The sequence below is a fragment of the Phyllostomus hastatus genome, unplaced genomic scaffold (genome assembly GCF_019186645.2).
Source record: "Phyllostomus hastatus isolate PE091 unplaced genomic scaffold, TTU_PhHast_1.1 phas_contig_159, whole genome shotgun sequence".
NCBI lineage: Eukaryota > Metazoa > Chordata > Mammalia > Chiroptera > Phyllostomidae > Phyllostomus > Phyllostomus hastatus.
In genome coordinates, this window is record NW_025333640.1 from 2434552 (window position 1) to 2453833 (window position 19282).

Genomic DNA, 19282 nt, shown 5'->3' on the forward strand with positions numbered 1-19282 from the left:
TTGACCCCCTCCCTTTTGCTCCTCCCCCAAGGTAGTGGGGAGAGCCAGGGAGGGGGCTGGGTGGAAATGGGAGTGTGGGGGTGGGACAGGGGAATGGTGCCGCCCTGGCCCGACCTGACCTGATTTCCAAGAGGCGGCTGCAGCCAAGGGGCCTGGCTCCCTCATTCCTGCAGGCTGCCCACTGGATCTCCACGGACCAGCCTGCCTGCATGGTTTCCACCTCCTTCAAGCTGGCTGGGAGTGGCAAGTGACTCTCCGTCTTAGCCCTGGGCAGACACAGCCTCCCACTGCCACCCTGACCTCCTGGCTCACTCACCCAGCATTCATTGACTCATTCATTCATTGCCCCATTCATTCACTCATTCATCCCTCATTCATCCAGTCATTCAACTGCCAGTGGGGCTCTGCAGTCTGATAGACCTGGATTTGAATTCAGAGTCACACCCTTTGCATCCCCACATGTACTACCTGTGTGACTCCACTAAGGTACTTACCTGCTTCGGACTTCACTTTCCTCATCTGGGAAATGGGTTTCATAATAAATAGTAGCTACCACAGAGGGTTATTGGAGGGCTATGAGGCACTTTATGCAAAGCACTTGGGACACTGCCCAGCAGGGTTGGCATCATCCTGCACACTGAAAGGTTGCAGGTTGGTATGTGCCTGGGTCGCAGGTTCAGTCCCCAGTCAGGGTGTGTGCAGGAGGCAATCGACTGAGGTTTGTCTCTCACACCGTTGTTTCTCTCTCCCTCTCTTTCTCCCTCCCGTCCACTCTCTCTATAGAATTAATAAAAAGAAATTTTAAAAGTTAAAAGAAAAGATGTGTTTAGGCCTGGGTGCATATCTAAAACTGAATCCTGGGGGTGCAGGATGAGAAGTGCTTGGTCACGTCACCGACAGAGAGTGAGCGCAGCCTTTGGCTCTAACTCCGAGGGGCTGGCTCGTCCAAAGAGGAGACTGAAATGGACCTCCCGGCTCAGGCCTCGGATTTCCAGCTGTCCTTGGTCTGTCCTCCTGGACAGGCCCCCGCAGTGCGCCATGGGCACTGCCACCCCACAGGGGCTTAAGCCAAGTTTTGGCATTATCTGGCCCCTCTCTCTCCCTCCACACCGGCCTACCAGGCCAACCCCACTGGCTGTAAACTACCTCAGGTCCACTGCTTCTCGCTGGTGGTCCAGCCCCATCACCAAGGGTTTTCTATCTGGGGATACCCCCTCCCTGTTCTCTCAGCTTTTGCCCTCAACCCCTTTGTCCTTTGTCTACCAGCTTCCTAAAGCCTGCATCATATCCTCTCTCTCTCCTGCGCCAAACCCTCCAGCGACCACACTCAGTGTAAAATGCACACTGCTCACATGGCCCAGGAAGTTCTAAGGCAGGGAATCTGCAAACTGGTCCTTAACCAAATACCACCCTTGTGGGCTTTGTCAGGTTCAAGAGTTCAGAATGGATTTTACACTTTTAAGTGGTTGGGCAGGGAGCAGAACTCAAAAGAATAATTTAGTGACACGTGAAAATCATGTGAAATTCACATTTTGGTGTTCATAAAGTTTTATTGGGACAGAACTATGCCCATCCATAAAGATGGCCTATGACTGCTCCCAAGCTGCAATGGCAGAATTGAGGCTAGAGGGTCAAAGAAGCCAAAAATATTTGTCTGGCCCTTAACAGGAAAAACGTGCCCACCCCTGCTCCAAACATCCCCCCCTTGTCAACTCGCTGAGCTCATCTCCCCTACATTATTTCCCCAGGTCAATCCATCCCACTGCAGTGGCATCCTTCTGGGTCCGAAAACAGCTTGATCCAACCTCCAGGTATTTGCTCTTGCTGTTCTCTGCACCTGAGTACCATCCCTCCTACACTGTCCTTCAGGCTGATTCCTTCACTATTGTCTGCCCTGGAAGACACTCCTTCAGACAGCCTGCTCCAACCACCCTTGTCACTCTCTAGCCACTTAGGAGGGTTTATTTCTCCTCCACTGCTCTTAGCGCCATCTGACATCATCAGTCGTTTCTTCTTGGTCTCTTCCCTAGAATGTCATTTGCTCAGGGCAGGGATTCTGGTCCATCATGGTCACTGCTGTATCCCTAGCAGGTGCTGGGGATAGGTTTTGCAGAGCCCAGTGCAAAAGGAAAATGCAGGGCCTCTTGTTAAAAAGTTATTAGGAATTTCAAGATGGTAAGAACAGAGTATTAAACCAAACAAACACCTAAACAGGGCCTGGCACACAGTAGGTAATTAATAAGTGTTTGTTGAATGAATTAAAGAAATGGTGACTCTGGTGAGTAAATATGAGAGAAAGAAAGAGATTTTCCAGGAAGCATTGAGACCCTGGGAGTCTATGAATCTCTAAAACCCCAATCTTTTTCTTGTGGGATTTTTCTAAAAGCTGAAATAAGGGCAGCAGGCCAGTGGAAGACCAGGCTCACGGCTCCAGTTGAGTCCTATTTGATGGATGGAAACACTGAGGCCCGGAGCAAGTACTGCCATCTGCTGGGGCTTGCAGAAGAGGCTGGTTTTAGAGAAGTGGAACGGCCGGGACTGGGAGGGCACAGCAGGCAGCAGAGGAGGACTGCAGTAAAGGTGTGAGGGCCAGACCGTGTGTGCTGAGAAGAGGGGAATAAAAGGTCCACTGAGACATGAGGTGGGACTTGTGCAGTCATGGGTGTTTGCTTTCTTCCCTTGGGGAGCCAAACAAAGGCTGAACCTGACTCCTGCTGTCTGCTGAGAAACTGGAGCCGGGCAGGCGGAGGGAGGGATGGCAGATGCCATGCCGGATGTGTCTGCTGCAAGGGAGGGAGGGATGCAGGACGAGCTTCTCCTCTACTTCCTCCCTTAGGCCTCCCAGCGACTACTCCAGCGCCCCCAGCCCAACCCAGGCTCCTCCCTGCTAGGAGTCAACAGGATCTCCCGCCCCCGCAAATACCTCCAGAGACCCTCAAACTCAGTTTGATATTTTAATACCTGCAGTCCCCCCTCTCCCTCCCCCTTGACTTTGTGCCACACACCTATCAGAAAACACCAGTGCCTGGAATTAGGAGTCTTTCTTTCTTTCTTTCTTTTTTTGGTTGCACAAAACTTTTTGAAAAATTTGATTTCAGTATAATTCTGTTTTTGAAATTAAATAGTTATTTGTTTGGCTTACCACTGGCTACAACTTCAGAAATTCTTGGGGGCTAATGTGAAAAATCTAAGTTAGGAACTGATTCCAAACTGGAAGAAAAAGCTCAGGGTCATTCCACAGTACATGAAGCTGAGCTCATGTCACGTTTTGTAGGAGGTTAATGAGTCATTTAATTCCTTTCTAGTTCTCTCTCTGTTCTCCTTCTCTCTCTTTTAAAAAGATTTTACTTATTTTTAAAGAGAAGGGAAAGGAACGTTAGAAAGAAAGGGAGAGAAACATCAATGTGTGGTTGCCTCTTGCACGTCCCCAACTGGGGATCTGGCCCACAACCCAGGCATGTGCCCTGACTGGGATTTGAACTGGTGACCCTTTGATTTGCAGTCTAGCACTCCAGCCATTGAGCCACACCAGCCAGGGCCCTCTCTCTATCTTTTCAATCAACCCATTAGCCCCCTGCTCACGCTCAAAAAGCCTAAATCGTCGGCAAGTCTGGTGTCTCAAGTCCAAGCTATGTGACCTTGGGCAAATTCCCTAACCTCTCTGGGCTTCCATTCCTCACCTATGAAGTGGGGATAATAAGAGCTGCTGCCTCATTAAGAGAATTAAATGCACTGACATCTGCAAAGCACATGGTAAGCTATTTATAGTATTTGAATACAAATAAGTAAAAACAAAAATAAATGAAATAAAAATGAATTCAATGATATTCAATTAAAAATTAAAAATAAAATTAAAGCAAATTTTAAAATGAAAAGGAATGTTGAAATCAATAAATAACAAGAATAAGTAAAATAAAATAAGTTGAAAAACCAAGGGAGGCCACAGAATGGGTGGCAACTGATCCAAAGTCCCACAGCTGCTCAGGGACAGGATTGAAACCCAGGGCCACCTAACTTTAAAACCAGGCTTGTGACCCTGGCCCCTTTTCTGGCTCTCAAGGGCTCCTTCGCTGGGCCCTCTCTGCCCCCAGCTGTCCCTCACTACCTTTGCTCCAGCCAGAAGAACCTGCTGATAATCCCATATGTCCCTAACTCAACCAGGCCCAGTGTACCCTCTGAACCTTTGCCCACACTGATCCCCGTCCTCCTCCTATGTGACTTCATTTATCTAAATCTTTCCTGTCCTTCGAGGTTCCTCTCCAGAGCTGCCTCCTCCAGGTAGCTTCTCTGATTGCTCTGGGCTATGACCGCCAGTGGGAGGCCCTACCAGCTGGTGGAAGGACTAAGGGCTGTGAAGTCAGGCATGTGTGAACCTCATGCTGCCACTTTGCTTTGTGTGCTTTCTGACCAGAAGAGGTGAGTTAACCTCCTTGGTTTCTTCGTGCTGTAAGTGTGAAGTCAAGCCTGACTGAGGCCAGTACAAAGGGGCATTGTGGCTCTACATGCAAACATTCACTTAGGTCTCTTAATCTGTGCCCTGGACTGGCCTCCACATTGGCAGGGACTGGGGTGGGGACAGGAGGGAATGGAGATGACAGAAGAACAAGCATTTCCCTCTGAGGGTACCCGGTCCAAGATATAGCTGCAAGGGAAGCCAGCTTGATCCCACCTCAGGGCCTTTGCACTGGGTATTCCCTTTGCGGAAAACACAGTTTTTTCAAATAAACACACAAGTCCCTCCCTCTTTCCCTTCTGATCTGTGCTTTAATGTCAGCTTTTTGACAAGGCTTTTGCTGACAACTCACTTTAAAATTGCAACTATTTCCCCACAGAGTCTGATTCACCTTCCTTGCTTTCTTTGTCTTGATAGCATGAAATATGGGTTTCCACTCATTTATCTTGTTTAGTATCCATCTCCCCCACCCGACTGTCAGCTCCTGAGGGCAGAGATTTTTGTCTGCCCTATTCATTGTTGTTTGTTCTGTGCCAAATCAGTGCCTGACGCAAATGTTTGCTGAATAGTCAAAAGCAAGAGATCATGGTGAATACAACACAATATGCAGATAATGTATTATAGACTTGTACACATGAAACTTATGTAATTTTATTAATGAATGTCACCCCAATAAATTCAGTTTAAAAAATTTCCCCAACCTGGCTGGTGTGGCTTAGTGGATTGGGTGTAGGCCTGTGAACGAAAAGGTCGCCAGTTCAATTCCCAGTCAGGGCACATGCCTGGGGTTGCATGCCCGGCCCTCATTGGAGACACAGGAGAGGCAACTGATCAACATATCTCTTGCACATCGGAGCTTCTCTCTCTTTCTCCCTCCCTTTCCCTCTCTCTAAAAATAAATAAAGAAAAAAATGTTTAAAAAGTTTCAAAAAAAAAAAAAAAAAGCCCTGGCTGGCGTAGCTCAGTGGATTGAGCATGGGCTGCGAACCAAAGTGTAGCAGGTTCAATTCCCAGTCAGGGTATATGCCTGGGTTGCAGGCCATGACCCCCAGCAACTGCACATTGATGTTTCTCTCTCTCTCTCTGTCTCCCTCCCTTCCTTCTCTAAAAATAAATAAATAAAATCTTAAAAAAAAAGTTTCCCAAGGGTAGTTGGCAACTTTATCACATAAAATATTGAAAATTAAACATGACTTGGAAAAGCATCTAATATATAACAATAAAGACATGTGGCAATGACTGAATTGTATTTTTAAATCAGTTAAACTCCTTGAATGTGAAGTTGCCCTTTGCTTATTAAAAAAAAAAAAAAAAGCAAGAATCAGAGTCTCCAAGAAAGCGAGCCCTCAGAAAAGCAAGTGGTCGCCGTAACCCGGGAGAACAGAGATCTGCTGGAAGGAGTGTTTATTGGAGCCAAATTGGGAGGGATGAGGAGGGTTTGTCAGGCACCAGTTTGGGGAGAGGGCAGTCCAGGTGGAGAAGCAGCTTGGGCAGAGGTACAGTGGCTGGAAAGCTTGAACAGGAAACAGTGGGGACATCAGGGCAGCAAAGTGTAGCAGAGAGGAAAGGAAGGGGCGGTGGCCAGAGGCTAAAGGGGTAAACTTGAACCTGCGGGAGGTGAGGAACTATGGGAGAGTTTTAAACAGAGAGGACCCTGGTCATGTGGAAGCTGCTGAAAGAATCTGATGGGTAGGGGATAAAGACCCAAGGGCCCAGTGGACCAGCAAGCCCTAGGGGACAGAAACCTAAGGTTGGGGGACAGAAGGAATCTCAATGGCCTCAGACTCACCTCTGACTTCTTAAATCGAGCCCGGAGAGTCTTCATGGCCAGCATCCGATGTTTCTCCTCAACCCAGGCCACCTGGGAAAGGCCAGGGGGTGAAGGACATCAGTCCTGGTGAGCAGGAAGGTCAGCTGCCTTCTCCTCCTCCAAAGGACCGCTTCCTCCTCCCTGGGCCATCCTGGCCCCTACAGCAGGACACAGACATGCCTCATCTCCTTGCTGCTGTGTGTCCTTCAGCAGGTCACTTGCCCTCTCTGAGTTTCACATCTTTCACCCTTAAAGTGAGGAAGATAATCCCTCTTGTCAACTCATGGTAAGTTTTCAGTGGGGTCCATAGCATAGGGTCAGCAAAGAGTAGGTGCTCAAAAATGTACTTTGCCAGTGGCCCAAGCAGATCAAGCTTTTTCTGGTCTCCAAGCTTTTAACTGTGCCATTATTTCTACCTAAAATGCCTTTCTTTTTCCTTCTCTGGTGAAGTCCTAGTCATTCTTCACACCCCAGTTTCAAAATCCCAGGTTTTTATCTATCAGCTTTGCCTTTCACCAATAGGCAAATCCCTAACTCACCAAATTGGGTTTCCCCAGCCCCAGCTGGGTCCTTTTTTCCACAGCTATGGCTTCACAAGCTCAGAGTGCCTGGGCTGGTTCTATCATCCTGAACAGTAAAGGGCTCTTTGAGACTCTCAGCACAGAGACATGTTTCTTGAATAGTCAGAGCATCCTTGCAGCTAAGTCCCCTCACACCAGCTTGGCATCTGAGTGAGAGTATGGAGGAAAGTCACTCGAGGTGGGTGGAGTCTGGGGCCACAGTTATATGCACGTGTCTGCACACACGAGCTCAAGGAGTGTGTGCCTGCCTGTCTGTGCACCTTTGCCTGTTCCATGTTCCATGCATGTGTAAGAATAGGCAGGTCAGGCAGGGATATCTCGAAGGGAATGTTTTACTAGATGTGTGGCTCAGGATTCCTTCCTATGTCTGAGCAGGATTTCTGTGGAGGTGTGTCTTTCACCTGCCCTTTCACCTGTCAACCTGCCCATGATTCTCTAAGACATCCTTTCTTCCACCTACCCACTCACCTGCGCATCCATCTTCCTACTCCAGCACTTATACATCCATGCTCCAACTCAGCTGCCCGACTCATCTTCTTTTGGTCCTTCATGCACCCTTCAACCATGCTTCACTCACCATGCAACCACCATCTGCCATCCATCCACCAGCGCATCCATCCAACACCCACCCATCTACTCATCCATCTATCCTCATCCACCTTCCACTGACTTACTAATTTTCTATTCAACTATCCATCCATCTGCCAATCCATCCATTCACTCTTTCATCTACTCACCCCTCCATCTACTTGCCCATTCGTTCATTCATCCCTCCAATCTACCCCATTCACTCAATGTACCTCTTCACTCACCACCCACTTGATCCTTTTTCTTTGCCCATGTCTAAAGGATTCATTCACACCCAGAGAAGAGTGTAATAAGAGACCCAAGAGAGGATTCCACAGGTTGCTTGAGCAGGTGGGAATATGTAGGCTTGCGGCAGGGGAAGCACCCTCATTTAGGGAGCTGCTTCCCGAAAAGGTGATGATATATATATAAGCAGGGCCTGAAGGCCAGGCAGGTTATTGAGCAGCAAGTAAAGAGGGTACATACCCTAGACAAGATCAAGGCTGAGAAGCGCATGCACGAATGTGAGTTGGTCAGGATACCTGGGTAGCCCCAGTGTGGCTGGAATATATAACAGCCCCTCCTTTCTCCCACATGTCAGGGCTCAGGGGCAAGGAGCCCAAGGTCCTAAAGGGAGCCCCCATCCCAGGCCTCCCTTCTCTCCTGCCTGTCCTACCTCCTGTAGCTCCAGTGACTCCAGCACCAGGCCACTGTGTTCACTGCTGGCTCCGGTTACCCACTTCCAGCTGGGCCGCAGATCGCACCAACAACTCCGTGCACTCAGCTCTGACACCTGATCAGCTCTGAGCGGGCGGGCGGGCAGCAGCCCCAGGGGGACCGGGGATGAGCTGAAGGAGGAGGCAGATTGGTGGCGGGGCTGCCTGTTGGCCAACAGGATCTAGTGGGAAGACACCAACTTTCCACCTATCATCAAGGGACCAATTTCCGTTTCTGGAATGAGCCACTCTCTTCCTCTCCTCCGAGCGTTTGCACTTGCTGTTCCCTCGGCCAAGAGCAGTCTTTCTGTACCCCATGTCACCCCCAACTCGCTCACTCTCCCTCTCTCACTCCTACTCCCTCTTCGGGTCTTTGCTACATCATCCTCTCCTCCAGGAAGCCTTTCTGGGTGCCCCCCAGGCTGCTGCATCAGGTGCCTCCTCTGAGTTTCCTCATTGCCAGGCGCCCTAATTGCACCGCAGCCACACTAAGTCACCATTGCCCAGTCACTGGCTTGTGTCCATCATTAGCCACAAAGTGCCACCTTTGTTCTTCAGTGTTTCCTGAGCACTGACGAAGTTGGTGCTCAACTCGTGTTTCTTAAATGAGTCCTAAAGGCCACCAGCCCCGATGACCCTGGGCACCTTCTCTAGCCTCTTGGTGCAGTCTGTACCTGCCCTGCTGAATGGAGATCATCATCCACCTGAATAATATTCAGATTACTTACAGTGATTTCAAAGACCCTCTCTAGCGAGCCCTCAAGTTGCTCCCCGCCACAGGTACCCTTCACTTGTAACTTTATAAACTTCTGAAATGTGCAACGGAAAGAACCTAAGACTAGAAGCCAGAGTCCTGGGTTCCTTCTCTCTGACTCTGTCCTCAAGGGGGTTGGGGGTGAGGAGGAGCATAAGTTTGCTAATTTATAAAAAGAGGAAATGGCTGTGTCCCACGTTTTAGAGGAGACTGGAGAACTCTCACGTGGGTAGCCGCCCCAGCTTCCCGCCGGGTCGCGGCCCCCTTCCCGCCCCACAAGAGTGTTTAGAAATGAGCCGGGTTCTTTTACCAGCAGTTAAAATGGCGCCTGAGGCGTCAGTGAGAAGCGCATGCGCCTTGGAGGGAGCGGCCCGGCAGGTTGTCTTTGTTACGTGTTCCTCCCCATTTCCGGCGGAAATGGCCTCAACAAGGGAAACTTTATTGTTCCCGGTGGAGTGGCAAGAATGTCGGTGAATTATGCGGCGGGGCTGTCGCCGTACGCGGATAAGGGCAAGTGCGGCCTCCCAGAGGTGAGTGCGGCCGGCGTCCTGAAGGCTGCGCCTCTCAGGAAAGCGAGCCGGTTAGGGCCGGACGGCAGCGGGGCATTGTGGGACTTTTAGGAGGCATCCAGGCTAGACAATGGGAGGGACTTCCCAGTGAGGAGGGGGTGGGAAGTGACGCCCCTAGCGCGCGCTGGGTTGCGAGCACGCCCAGCCCCCATTCGGCGGGGGCTGGCACTCAAGCAAAGGGCCCGCGTCGGCGAAGTCCTGAAGTTCTGATGCGGGAGCAAAGGATGTAGTTTTAGGCGGAAGGCATTGCAGGGGCAAAGTCAGGGAGGTGGGAATAAACGCAGTTGGGGAACAGATTAAGACAGAGAGTTTTCTCGAGTTAGACCAGGACAGGCCCCAAACGCCAGCCTAAGTTGACACTTTTCCCTGCTGATGATGGAAAAAGGTTTGGAGTTGGGGAGGAACAGCCCAAAGGATGGGTGTACCGTATTTTGCCGTGTATAATGCGCACCCACGATTTGGTCCAAACTCTAGGGGGAAACAAGTATTTCGTTTCTCTTTCAATTATTTATTTATATTTAGATGCTTGTTTTTTGTATTATAAAGAAATTTTAGTATTTTGAGCATGTTATGGTACAAGAAATTTTATGTAACAAATAATTACAAAACACAATGGAAGATACAAGGTATTTCAGGTACTACCCATGTATAATGCACATCCTTATTTTTCCCTCAAAATTTTGGGCAAAAAGGGCTCACTATACATGGCAAAATACCATAATTATGTGTCAGAAAGGGGAAAGTTTTCTCTGTACACGGAAATCTTGGGCTTGTCACTTCTATTCTGGAGAGGAGTCTTCCCTTCTGTAAATTTGGGAAGGTTGCCCTCATTCCATAAAAGCTAGTCCTTTCAATCTGGGTCACACTGTTTATGGAGTCAGATGGTGTGAATCCCTTCAGAAGCCCTGCTCCTCTCCTGCTCCTGTTCGTTTTAGTCCCCAGATATTTACTGAGCACCTGCTGTGCACCAGGCACATTCTAGGTCCTGGGGCCATAGCAGGTAACAAGACAGACAAAACCCCCTTGTTCCGGTGGGGAAAGAAAGAAGTAGCAAATCAAGAAGTAAGATGGGAGCTAAGGAGAAAGCACTAGGGAGAAAAGCTGACAGTGATGAGGAGAGCTGGGGGCTGCATTGACATCAGGGAGGCACCCCTGAGATGGCTTTTTTCAGTGTTTTCTATTGTAATAAAGTACACCTTTCATACACTGTATCATCTTAATGTACATGTAATTTTTTAAAAAATCACTTAATCATTTATTTATTTTTAGAGAGTGGGAAAGGGAGGGAGAAAATAAGTGAGAGAAACATCAGTGTGGTTGCCTCTGGCGCACCCCCAGTCAGCGACCTAGCCCGCAACCCAGGGCTATGCACATAATTTTTAAATGTATATTCGGTGGCATTAAGTATATTTATGTTGCACAACCATCCCCACCATACACCTTCAGAACTTTCTCATCTTCCCAAACTGAAACTCTGCCCTCATTAAACTCTTAACTTCCCCTCCTCCAGTCCCTGGCACCCACTATCTACTTCCTGTCTCTATGGATCTGACTCCTCTAGGGACCTCATAAAGCGGAGTCACACAGTATCTGCCCTTTTGTGTCTGGCTTATTTCACTCAACAATGTCCTCAAAGTTCATCTGCATTGTAGCATGTGTCAGAATTTCTTTCCTTATTAAGGCTGAATAATATTCTGTTGTCTGAATGGACAACATTGAGTTTATCCATTCATTCATTGGTGGATACTTGGGTTGCTTCCATGCTTTAGCTATTGTACATAGCCCTGGCTGGTGTGGCTTAGTGGATTGAGTACCAGCCTATAAAGCAAGGGGTCACTGGTTCGATTCCCAGTCAGAGCATGTGCCTGGGTTGTGGGCCTGGTCCCCCAGTAGGGGGTGCACAAGAGGTAACCACACACTGATGTAAATAATGCTGCTATGAACCCGAGTATACAAATGAAGTGTCTTGTGAGCCAAGACCTAAAGGAAGTGAGAGAAGTCTAGGAAAAGAGCATTTTGGGCAGTAGGCCAGGGAGAGGGGGGAGGCCTTGGGCTTTTACACAGGAAGGTGGGAGCCCTGGAGGGCTGTGGACAGCAGGGCATGATGACAAACTGCCTTTTCAGATTCACTCTTCTCCTCCAGGCAAGGTGGGACCGTTCAGTCTGTGGCTAGTGGCCTTGCTTCTGTGGGACACATTTTGACCACTCCCCTTGTGCTCTCACACAACAGATCTTCGACCCCCCTGAGGAGTTGGAGCGGAAGGTGTGGGAGCTGGCAAAGCTGCTTTGGCAGTCCTCCAATGTGGTTTTCCACACAGGCGCTGGCATCAGCACGGCCTCAGGCATCCCTGACTTCAGGTCTGTGGGTGTGGAGGGAAGTCGAGGCAGGACGCGGTAGCTGCCCAGGACTTCCCTGTGAGCTACAGAGGCCCACACATTAGAACCCATCCGGCTGCCTTCCCCCTCACTGTGTTCTGAGTGATCTTTCCACCCCTTCAGTGTTTGGGATGGGAAAGATCTCTTTGGACTTGCCTAAGTCACGACCAACACTTCACTCACCCCATTGGCCAAAACTTGATCACCTGACCCTAGCTACAGTGAATGCTGGGAAATGTAGTCTTTCATCTAGGCTTACTGAGCATAGCTAAACATTGGGGCACTATTATCCTAGCAGATGGGGGGAATCAGTGTCAGGGACAGTTAGCTCCACACTCACTTGCAAATACTTTTCTGTCAGACCTGGTCTCAGTTTCCTCACCCATGATGCGGGTATTAAACCAAATAATGCCTAAGCCACCCTCTGCTTCAGGCAGCCTGTATGATAACAATCTTGTAGCTGAAAAGCAGAGTTCTTAAACTAGTGGCCCCTGGGTGTCTCCTGTAGGTGCTGAGTTTACAACCCTGTCACAAAGGGCAGGCCTGTTGCACTTACACTGTCTTTCCAGGGCCTCTTTTCCAGCAGCAAAAGAGCAGGTTCCTTAGAGGAATGTTAGAATTCTAAGGCATGACTCTCTCAGCCCTTCCAGACCCAGCCCTGGGACATCTCTTCAACCTTAGCCCCCACTACTCCCACCGTAACCCTCAGACCATTTGCATTTCTCCAAACTCACAGGCTATTGCCAGTCCCCCGGGCCTTTGCTTACCCCTTCTGCCTGAACTGCCCTTCCTCTCACAGTTCAAAAGATGGCCCAGCCTCCTGCAGGAAGCCTTTCCATACTTCCCACACAGAGCCCTCACTGCCTCCACTGGGCCATCCTAGCCCATAGGGCTGAAGGGTCTGTGTTCATCTGTGTCTCCCCTAACAAGATCAAGGACTCCTCAAGGGCAAGGCCTGCTTCTTCTAGGGCCCCAGCATCACCCAGCATAGGGCCAGGCAGCAGTAAGTGTTGGTTGAATGGAATAATTAATTTTTCTTCTTGGTGTGTATTCCTCTCTCTTTCCTTTCCTCCCTCCCTCCCTCCATCAATCTCTCTCCCCCCCTTTCCCCCTTTGTCTGTCTCACTCTCCCTGTCTTTCTCTGTCTCTCTGTCTCCAACTCCGTTTCTTTTTTTGGCTTCCTCTTTCCCTGACCCCTAAATTCTCTCTGTCTCTCTGTGTCTCTCCCCACATGCCACCTTTAGGGGCCCCCATGGCGTCTGGACGATGGAGGAGCGGGGCCTGGCTCCCAAGTTCGACACCACCTTTGAGAGCGCACGGCCCACGCAGACCCACATGGCACTAGTGCAGCTGGAGCGTGTGGGCCTTCTCCAGTTCCTCGTCAGCCAGAACGTGGACGGGCTGCACGTGCGCTCTGGCTTTCCCAGGTAACACCCAGCTGCCGGCCCCGCTTAGCCCTGGGCAGGCTGCCCCTCTCTCTGGGCCTCAGTTTCCTTATTTGTAAAATGGAGGTTGATATGGCAATACAGCAAGACCACAAGGGAAAAGCTCCTGACACTGAATAGGATTTTGCAAAGCAGAGCTGTCGTCAGGGCCTCCTGGGCACATCTCAAGAACTGGGGTCCTCTCTTCCAGGTCCCAGGGCAGCTGCAAAATCTCCCTTGAGGTGAGGAGGAGAAGAAATTGGGAGTGGGGAGGAGGGTGGTCAGGGTCTAGTACCTGTAGTTGCATTTTAATACTCCTCCTTAAAGCGTTTGTACTGAGCGTGCACACGGGACTGGGGCAGAAAGACTGGCTCCTTAACGCCAAGTGCCCCCCCCCCCCATTTCCCGCAGTCCTGCCCTGGAGGACGACAAGGGCCCACCCCAGTCAGCTGTTCACACAAGTAGCCAGACCCTCCATGAGCAAGGGATGAGGGAAAGGACTAGTCTCTGCCTATGGAGGAGAATGAGGCAGCTGTCCCCTGCTCTTCTCAAACGGGCCTGAGTCCACACTCCAGCCCTCTGGCAGAGAAATTTTATTTCTCCAGGAGTCCGGCAGCTTTTTTGACCTAGAGATATCGCCAATGCCTTCATCCACCCAGACATGTAAATACCTCAGAAAGCAAGAGCCCAGCCTCCCTGTCTCGGTGACCCCCAGGCCCTATCCCAGGCTGTAGCTACTGGGTACCTCATTAGCTCTCCAGTCAGAGTACTTCACTGGACAGATGGCTATAGACCTAGCCCCCAGGGCCTGTATAGATGGTTCTAGAAAAGAAAGCACACATTTTCTGACTGCATAGCAAATACATTTCTGTGGTACAGGACTTTTTATAGGAACACAAATCCAGGGAAGTCTGTTCCGTACACACCCGGCCAAATTGAGCTGGGGCGTGTAGGTAGAATGGGAGTGGGACAAAGCCACCTGCTGGCGTGTTCCTTTCCAGAGATGGAGGGGAGTCCCTTGGGGGAGGAGCCAAGAGCGTGTCGGGGATTTCAGTGCCTCCAGTTTCCTGACCGATGGGCTTTGCAGCAGTCCCCTTGCCTGCTGCATCCAGGCCACCCCAGCACCCACTGCTCACTTCGTAGTGACACCAGTCCTTCCTCGCTGACTGGGCCACATGCAACAACTATCTATTGAGTGCCTACTGCACACCGTACACAGTTCTAGATGTAGGACAGAGTGCACCAGAGAGAAAGTCCTGCCTTCCTTGCTTATACTCTAGTGGGAAGGAGGCAGAAAACAAGATAAGTGAGCAAAATTAAATTGTATGTCATATGGTGATCATTGCCATGGAAGAAAAGAGGATTGTGCGGGGAACGGGGATGTGGGGAGTTGCAGCTTTTAACAGGGAGGTCAGGTGGCTGTGACATTTGAGAAGGGACATGAAAGAGGTGACAGAGGGAGCCATGGGGAAGAGCCTTCTAGGCCTGATCATTGTTCCCTCAAACATCCCAAGTTGAACACTGTTGTCCCATTTCACAGATGGGACTGAAACACAGGTTAAGTGACCTGCCCAAGATCACATAGCAGGGAGGCAGCAGAGCCAGGAGTTGACCTCATAATTCCAAAGCCCATGCTCCAGGGCCACCCAGCTCCTCCATTTCGTCCTTTGCAAACCGGGTCCTTCAGACCTCTAGCCCCATCAGGAGGTTCTGCCATTTTTATAGGTAGCTTTTGTGAATGGAATGGGCTGCCTTTGTGTGATGGTGGAGTCAGCTGTGGGGGTTAATGATTCCTTAGGCTCAGAGGTTGGGCCACCTGCCCAGAGTTGCACAGCTGGAGGAACCAGAAAGAGGGAGTCAATGGGTCCTACAGATGAGGGGTTTGGGAAGGCTTCCTGGAGGAGGAGGGTTGTCTCCATACCTGAAGCCTCGGGGAGCTCACTGTACCACCCAGCTTCTCCTCCCACAGGGACAAGCTGGCGGAGCTTCACGGGAACATGTTTGTAGAAGAATGTGTCAAGTGTAAGACGTGAGTGTCACAAGAGGGTGTGAGCAGGCAAGCTGTGGTAACCCAAGCCTCCAGCCTGTTTTCTGTCACTTCCCAGGTTGGGCTCTGCAAAAGAGTTGAATCTGAGACTGAGAGACTCAGGGTGGGGGGCAGGACTGGGGTGTGATCCTCGAGGGCGGCACATCTTCCCCCTGGGGAGGCGTATTCATTTCCTGCAGCTGCCACAACAAACAGCCACAAACCAAGTGGTTGAAAACAACAAATTTATGTCCACAGTTCTGGAAGCTAGAAGTCCAAAATCAAGGTATTGGCGGGGACATGCTTCCTCCAAAATCTGGAGAGGCGGGTCCTTCCAACCTCTTCCAGCTTCCGGTGGGTTCTGCCCTGCCTGGGTGTCCCTTGGTTGTAGATGCGTCACTCCAGCCTCTGCCTCTGTCGTCACATGCCTGTCTGTGGCTCCGTGTCTCCTGTCTCCTTTCTGAAGAAGACTCCAGTCACATTGGATCAGGGCCACCCTACTCCAGCATGACCTCATCTTAGTTCTTTATGTGTGCAACACCCCTCTTTCCAAACGTAGTCACATTCTAAAGTATGGGGATCAGGACTCCAGCGTGCCTTTTCAGGGCACACAATCCAGCCCATAATAGGCTGTGACAGCTGCGACCCCAACTCTGGGAAAGCTGATCCAGAGCCCTTCCTGGAACAGGTGGGCTCTGGTGTATCTCCCTCTGCGGGGAGACAGCCTTGCAGGTGCTACTGACTGTGGGGACATCAGGCAGGGAGCGTGGCCCTGCCAGCATCTCCTGCAGGTGCAACCAGAGAGACCAGGGCATAAGGGCACCCCCCACTTGTTTTCTAAAAAAAATGTTTTTCTCCCAATTTATTTTGAAAAATTTTCAAGCCAAAAGGAAACTCACAAGAACTGTGTGATGAACTCACACTTAACCCAGACCAGCAGTTAAACTTTCCTGTAAAGAGCCAGGTGGTAAATGTTTTCAGCTCTGTGGGCCAGACTGTTTCTGTTACAACAACTGGCTCTGCCGCGGTAGCGCAAAAGCCACCGTAGACAACACATAAAGGAATGCGTAGGACCACGTGCCAATACAACTCTATTTACAAAAATATACCCAGAAGGCTGGATTTGATCCAGGGGACCATAGCGTGCTCACCCCGACTGAGATTCCCCAATGTCACCTTTTGCCACAGTTTGTTTTCCTTTCTCTCCCTGTGTTTCCAGTGTTTGCTGTGTTGTTCAGGAGGAAGGGGAAGACTGACTTGTCTCAAGCCCTTAAGACATTTGTCTCCCTCAAGCTTCAGCATTCTCTTCCACCACCACAGTGCAGTTACTAAAATCGATGTCATGTGGCGATTCAGTCTCCAGTTCATATTCCCAGTGCTCCCACTGTTGCTGTTTTTCTCCTGGTTGGGATCCGAGCCAGGGTCACACTCTGCATGTCAGTGTCACGTCTCTTTAGTCTCCTTTGTCTAGAACAGTTCCTGACTTTTCTCTGTTTTCCGTGCTGTTGACCTTGTGAAGCAGATGTTTCATGGAAGGCCCCCTAACCCTATTCTGGGCTTGTTGGGTGTTTGTGTTGACATTCTAGTCACGTGGTCCCCACTTGCCCGGGAGAGTGAGAGCCCCCGAAAGCAGGAACCACTGGGTGGGGCTGGGAGGTGGGAAGGTGGTGGCCTTCACCTGCCTCCACCATTCCTCCTTCCTCCTCCAACATAGGCAGTACATCCGGGACACTGTCGTGGGCAGCATGGGCCTCAAAGCCACTGGCCGGCTCTGCACTGTGGCCAAGGCAAGGGGCCTGCGGGCCTGCAGGTGAGTGACCCCTGTCCATGCCTTGGAGCCCCAGGGAGGTGGCAGGTCCCTGTACTGACTGTCCCCCAACCCTCACCATTGCAGGGGGGAGCTGAGAGACACCATCCTGGACTGGGAGGATGCCCTACCAGAAAGGGACCTCACTCTTGCTGATGAGGCCAGCAGGTCTGACTCCCAGATGAACTCAGGGTGGAGCACGCAAGGGAGAGGGGCAAAAGTACAATCAGCTTCAGCACAGCAGGGGATTCCAGCTCAGAGGTAGTCAGGAGAGACATCCTGGAGGAGGCAGCCCAAACCCACTCTGGGCCTTGATTTCCCTGTAATAATGGCAGCTACTAGGTACTAGTCCTCTCACACACCTGACCTGAGCCAGGGGCTTTGCAGACACCGTACTCACAAGGAAACCGAGGCATTAGCAAGGTGACTCCTTTGTGCAGCACTACCCAGCCAGGATTCTACCAGGAGTCCAAGTGTGCGAGGGCCTGCCCAGCTCAGCAGCTCCCCTCTGCCAACAGGGTAGGGGGTGGTTCCAGTCAAATGGAAACAGCAGGGGCAGGATGCAGGGAAGCCTGGCTCCCTAGGGTGTGCCTGGGCAAGTAGCAACAGGGTTTGAGATCCCACCCACCCCTCACTGTGGGGCAGGAGTTGTGGAGAGACTCAGCCTAACCCCGCCTTTCTGCCTTTCTCCGGGTCCCAGGAATGCGGACCTGTCCATCACGCTGGGCACCTCCCTCCAAATCCGGCCCAGCGGGAATCTGCCCCTGGCCACCAAGCGCCGTGGAGGCCGGCTGGTCATCATCAACCTTCAGCCCACCAAGCACGTACGTGCTGAGCCCACCCCTGACATTTCCCCTGCCCCAGACGAGCCCTCTGCCTCCGCCTGATGACGCATCCCTGCCTCCTCAGGACCGCCAGGCAGACCTGCGCATCCACGGCTATGTAGACGAGGTCATGACCCTGCTCATGAAGTACCTGGGCCTGGAGATTCCTACCTGGGATGGCCCCCGTGTGCTAGAGAAGGCGCTGATGCCCCTGCCCCGCCCGCCCGCCCCCAAGCTGGAGCCCAAGGAGGAGTCCCCCACCCAGTTAAATGGCCCATCACCAGCCAGCCCCAAGCAGGAGCCCACAGCTGAATCCACAGCTCAGCACAATGGTTCCGGACCCGTCAGCCCCAAAAGGGAGTGGCTGGACAGTCCAGCCCCCTGCAGGACTCCTAAAAGGATGAAGACTGAGGTGCTTCCCAGCTGACCAGGGGGGTTGGGAGGGCGGGGCTGGATTTTTTTTCTTCTTCTTACCTGTTTCACTTTGTTACTTGCCTCTGCCCTGAGGGAGGAGACCTCAGGGTGCTGAGAGCTATGCTGCAGGCCCCTCTGCAAACTTGCCCTCCAGTGGGGTTCTCTTTAGCTCCAGGGGCCTCTGGCAGGACCGAGGAGGAGCAGCCCTGGCCCAGACTGGGCCCTTCTCGCTGACACCGCAGGCACTTGCTCCACCCGCTCCACCCTGCCTGGCTCAGGACATTCTGGGGAGGCGTGGCCACGCCTTCTCTCAGTATGGGGCCCAAACAGGAATTAACTCTGCACTCTGGGCCCTCACACCCTGAAACCCCTGTCTCCCTCAGACTGCCTTCATGGTCTCCCCAGGAGGGAAGGGAGGCAGACCTGCCACTTAGGAGCTAACCCTCACGGTGGAACAGATGAGAGGCTGCGCCGCCCTTGGGCGCAAGGGGGGAAGGTGGACCTGCCTGGCTTCCTCCAGCCTTCCAGAAGTCTTCAGTGCAATAAAAGCAGAACTTTTTGCATCAGAGTCTGTGTTTAACAAACAACCTTGCGCCAGAGACAGGCCCTAGGCCTGGGGGAAGGAGTTAGTGGTTCCCTTGTCTTGGACGTCAGTCTGGGCTTCCCTGCAGTCCAGGCTTGGGGGTGAAGGAGGGCAGTGCCAGCTGCTCGCGTTCTGTAAGCCCTCGGTTTGTAGTTACGTTGCCTGTTTGCCTGGTTTTTAAATACTCGCCCTTGCTTCTAGGCTGTGAGCTGCTGGAGGAAGGAAGCCAGGTCCTTTGGTCCTGGTTGTCGCCTGTAGGCACCCATATGCAAAGGGCTGGGGCCACCTGTTAAAAGCTCGGGCACAGCTGGGTTCCACCCCTCCCTAGCTGAAACCTTGGAGGGGTCCCTTCACTTCTGGTACCTCAGTCTCTTAATG

General features: G+C 51.4%; 1 protein-coding gene across 3 annotated transcripts; it reads left to right on the forward strand.

The window, feature by feature from the left end:
* The first annotated feature begins 9308 nt into the window (after positions 1-9308).
* On the forward strand, positions 9309-18884 carry SIRT6 (sirtuin 6). 3 transcript variants are annotated; one of them, XM_045831836.1, is made up of 8 exons: positions 9309-9411; positions 11681-11808; positions 13071-13253; positions 15220-15279; positions 16991-17086; positions 17171-17251; positions 17784-17907; positions 17993-18884. In XM_045831836.1, the coding sequence occupies exons 1-8, from the start codon at positions 9346-9348 to the stop codon at positions 18332-18334; spliced, it is 1080 nt and encodes a 359-aa protein (XP_045687792.1). In that variant the 5' UTR covers positions 9309-9345; the 3' UTR covers positions 18335-18884. The 3 variants fall into 3 exon arrangements, with proteins under 3 accessions (XP_045687792.1, XP_045687794.1, XP_045687795.1); XM_045831838.1 differs by lacking the exon at positions 9309-9411 and adding an exon at positions 9638-9835; XM_045831839.1 differs by lacking the exons at positions 9309-9411; positions 11681-11808 and adding an exon at positions 13462-13492 and having other exon boundaries at positions 13150-13253.
* The last annotated feature ends 398 nt before the right edge of the window (positions 18885-19282 follow it).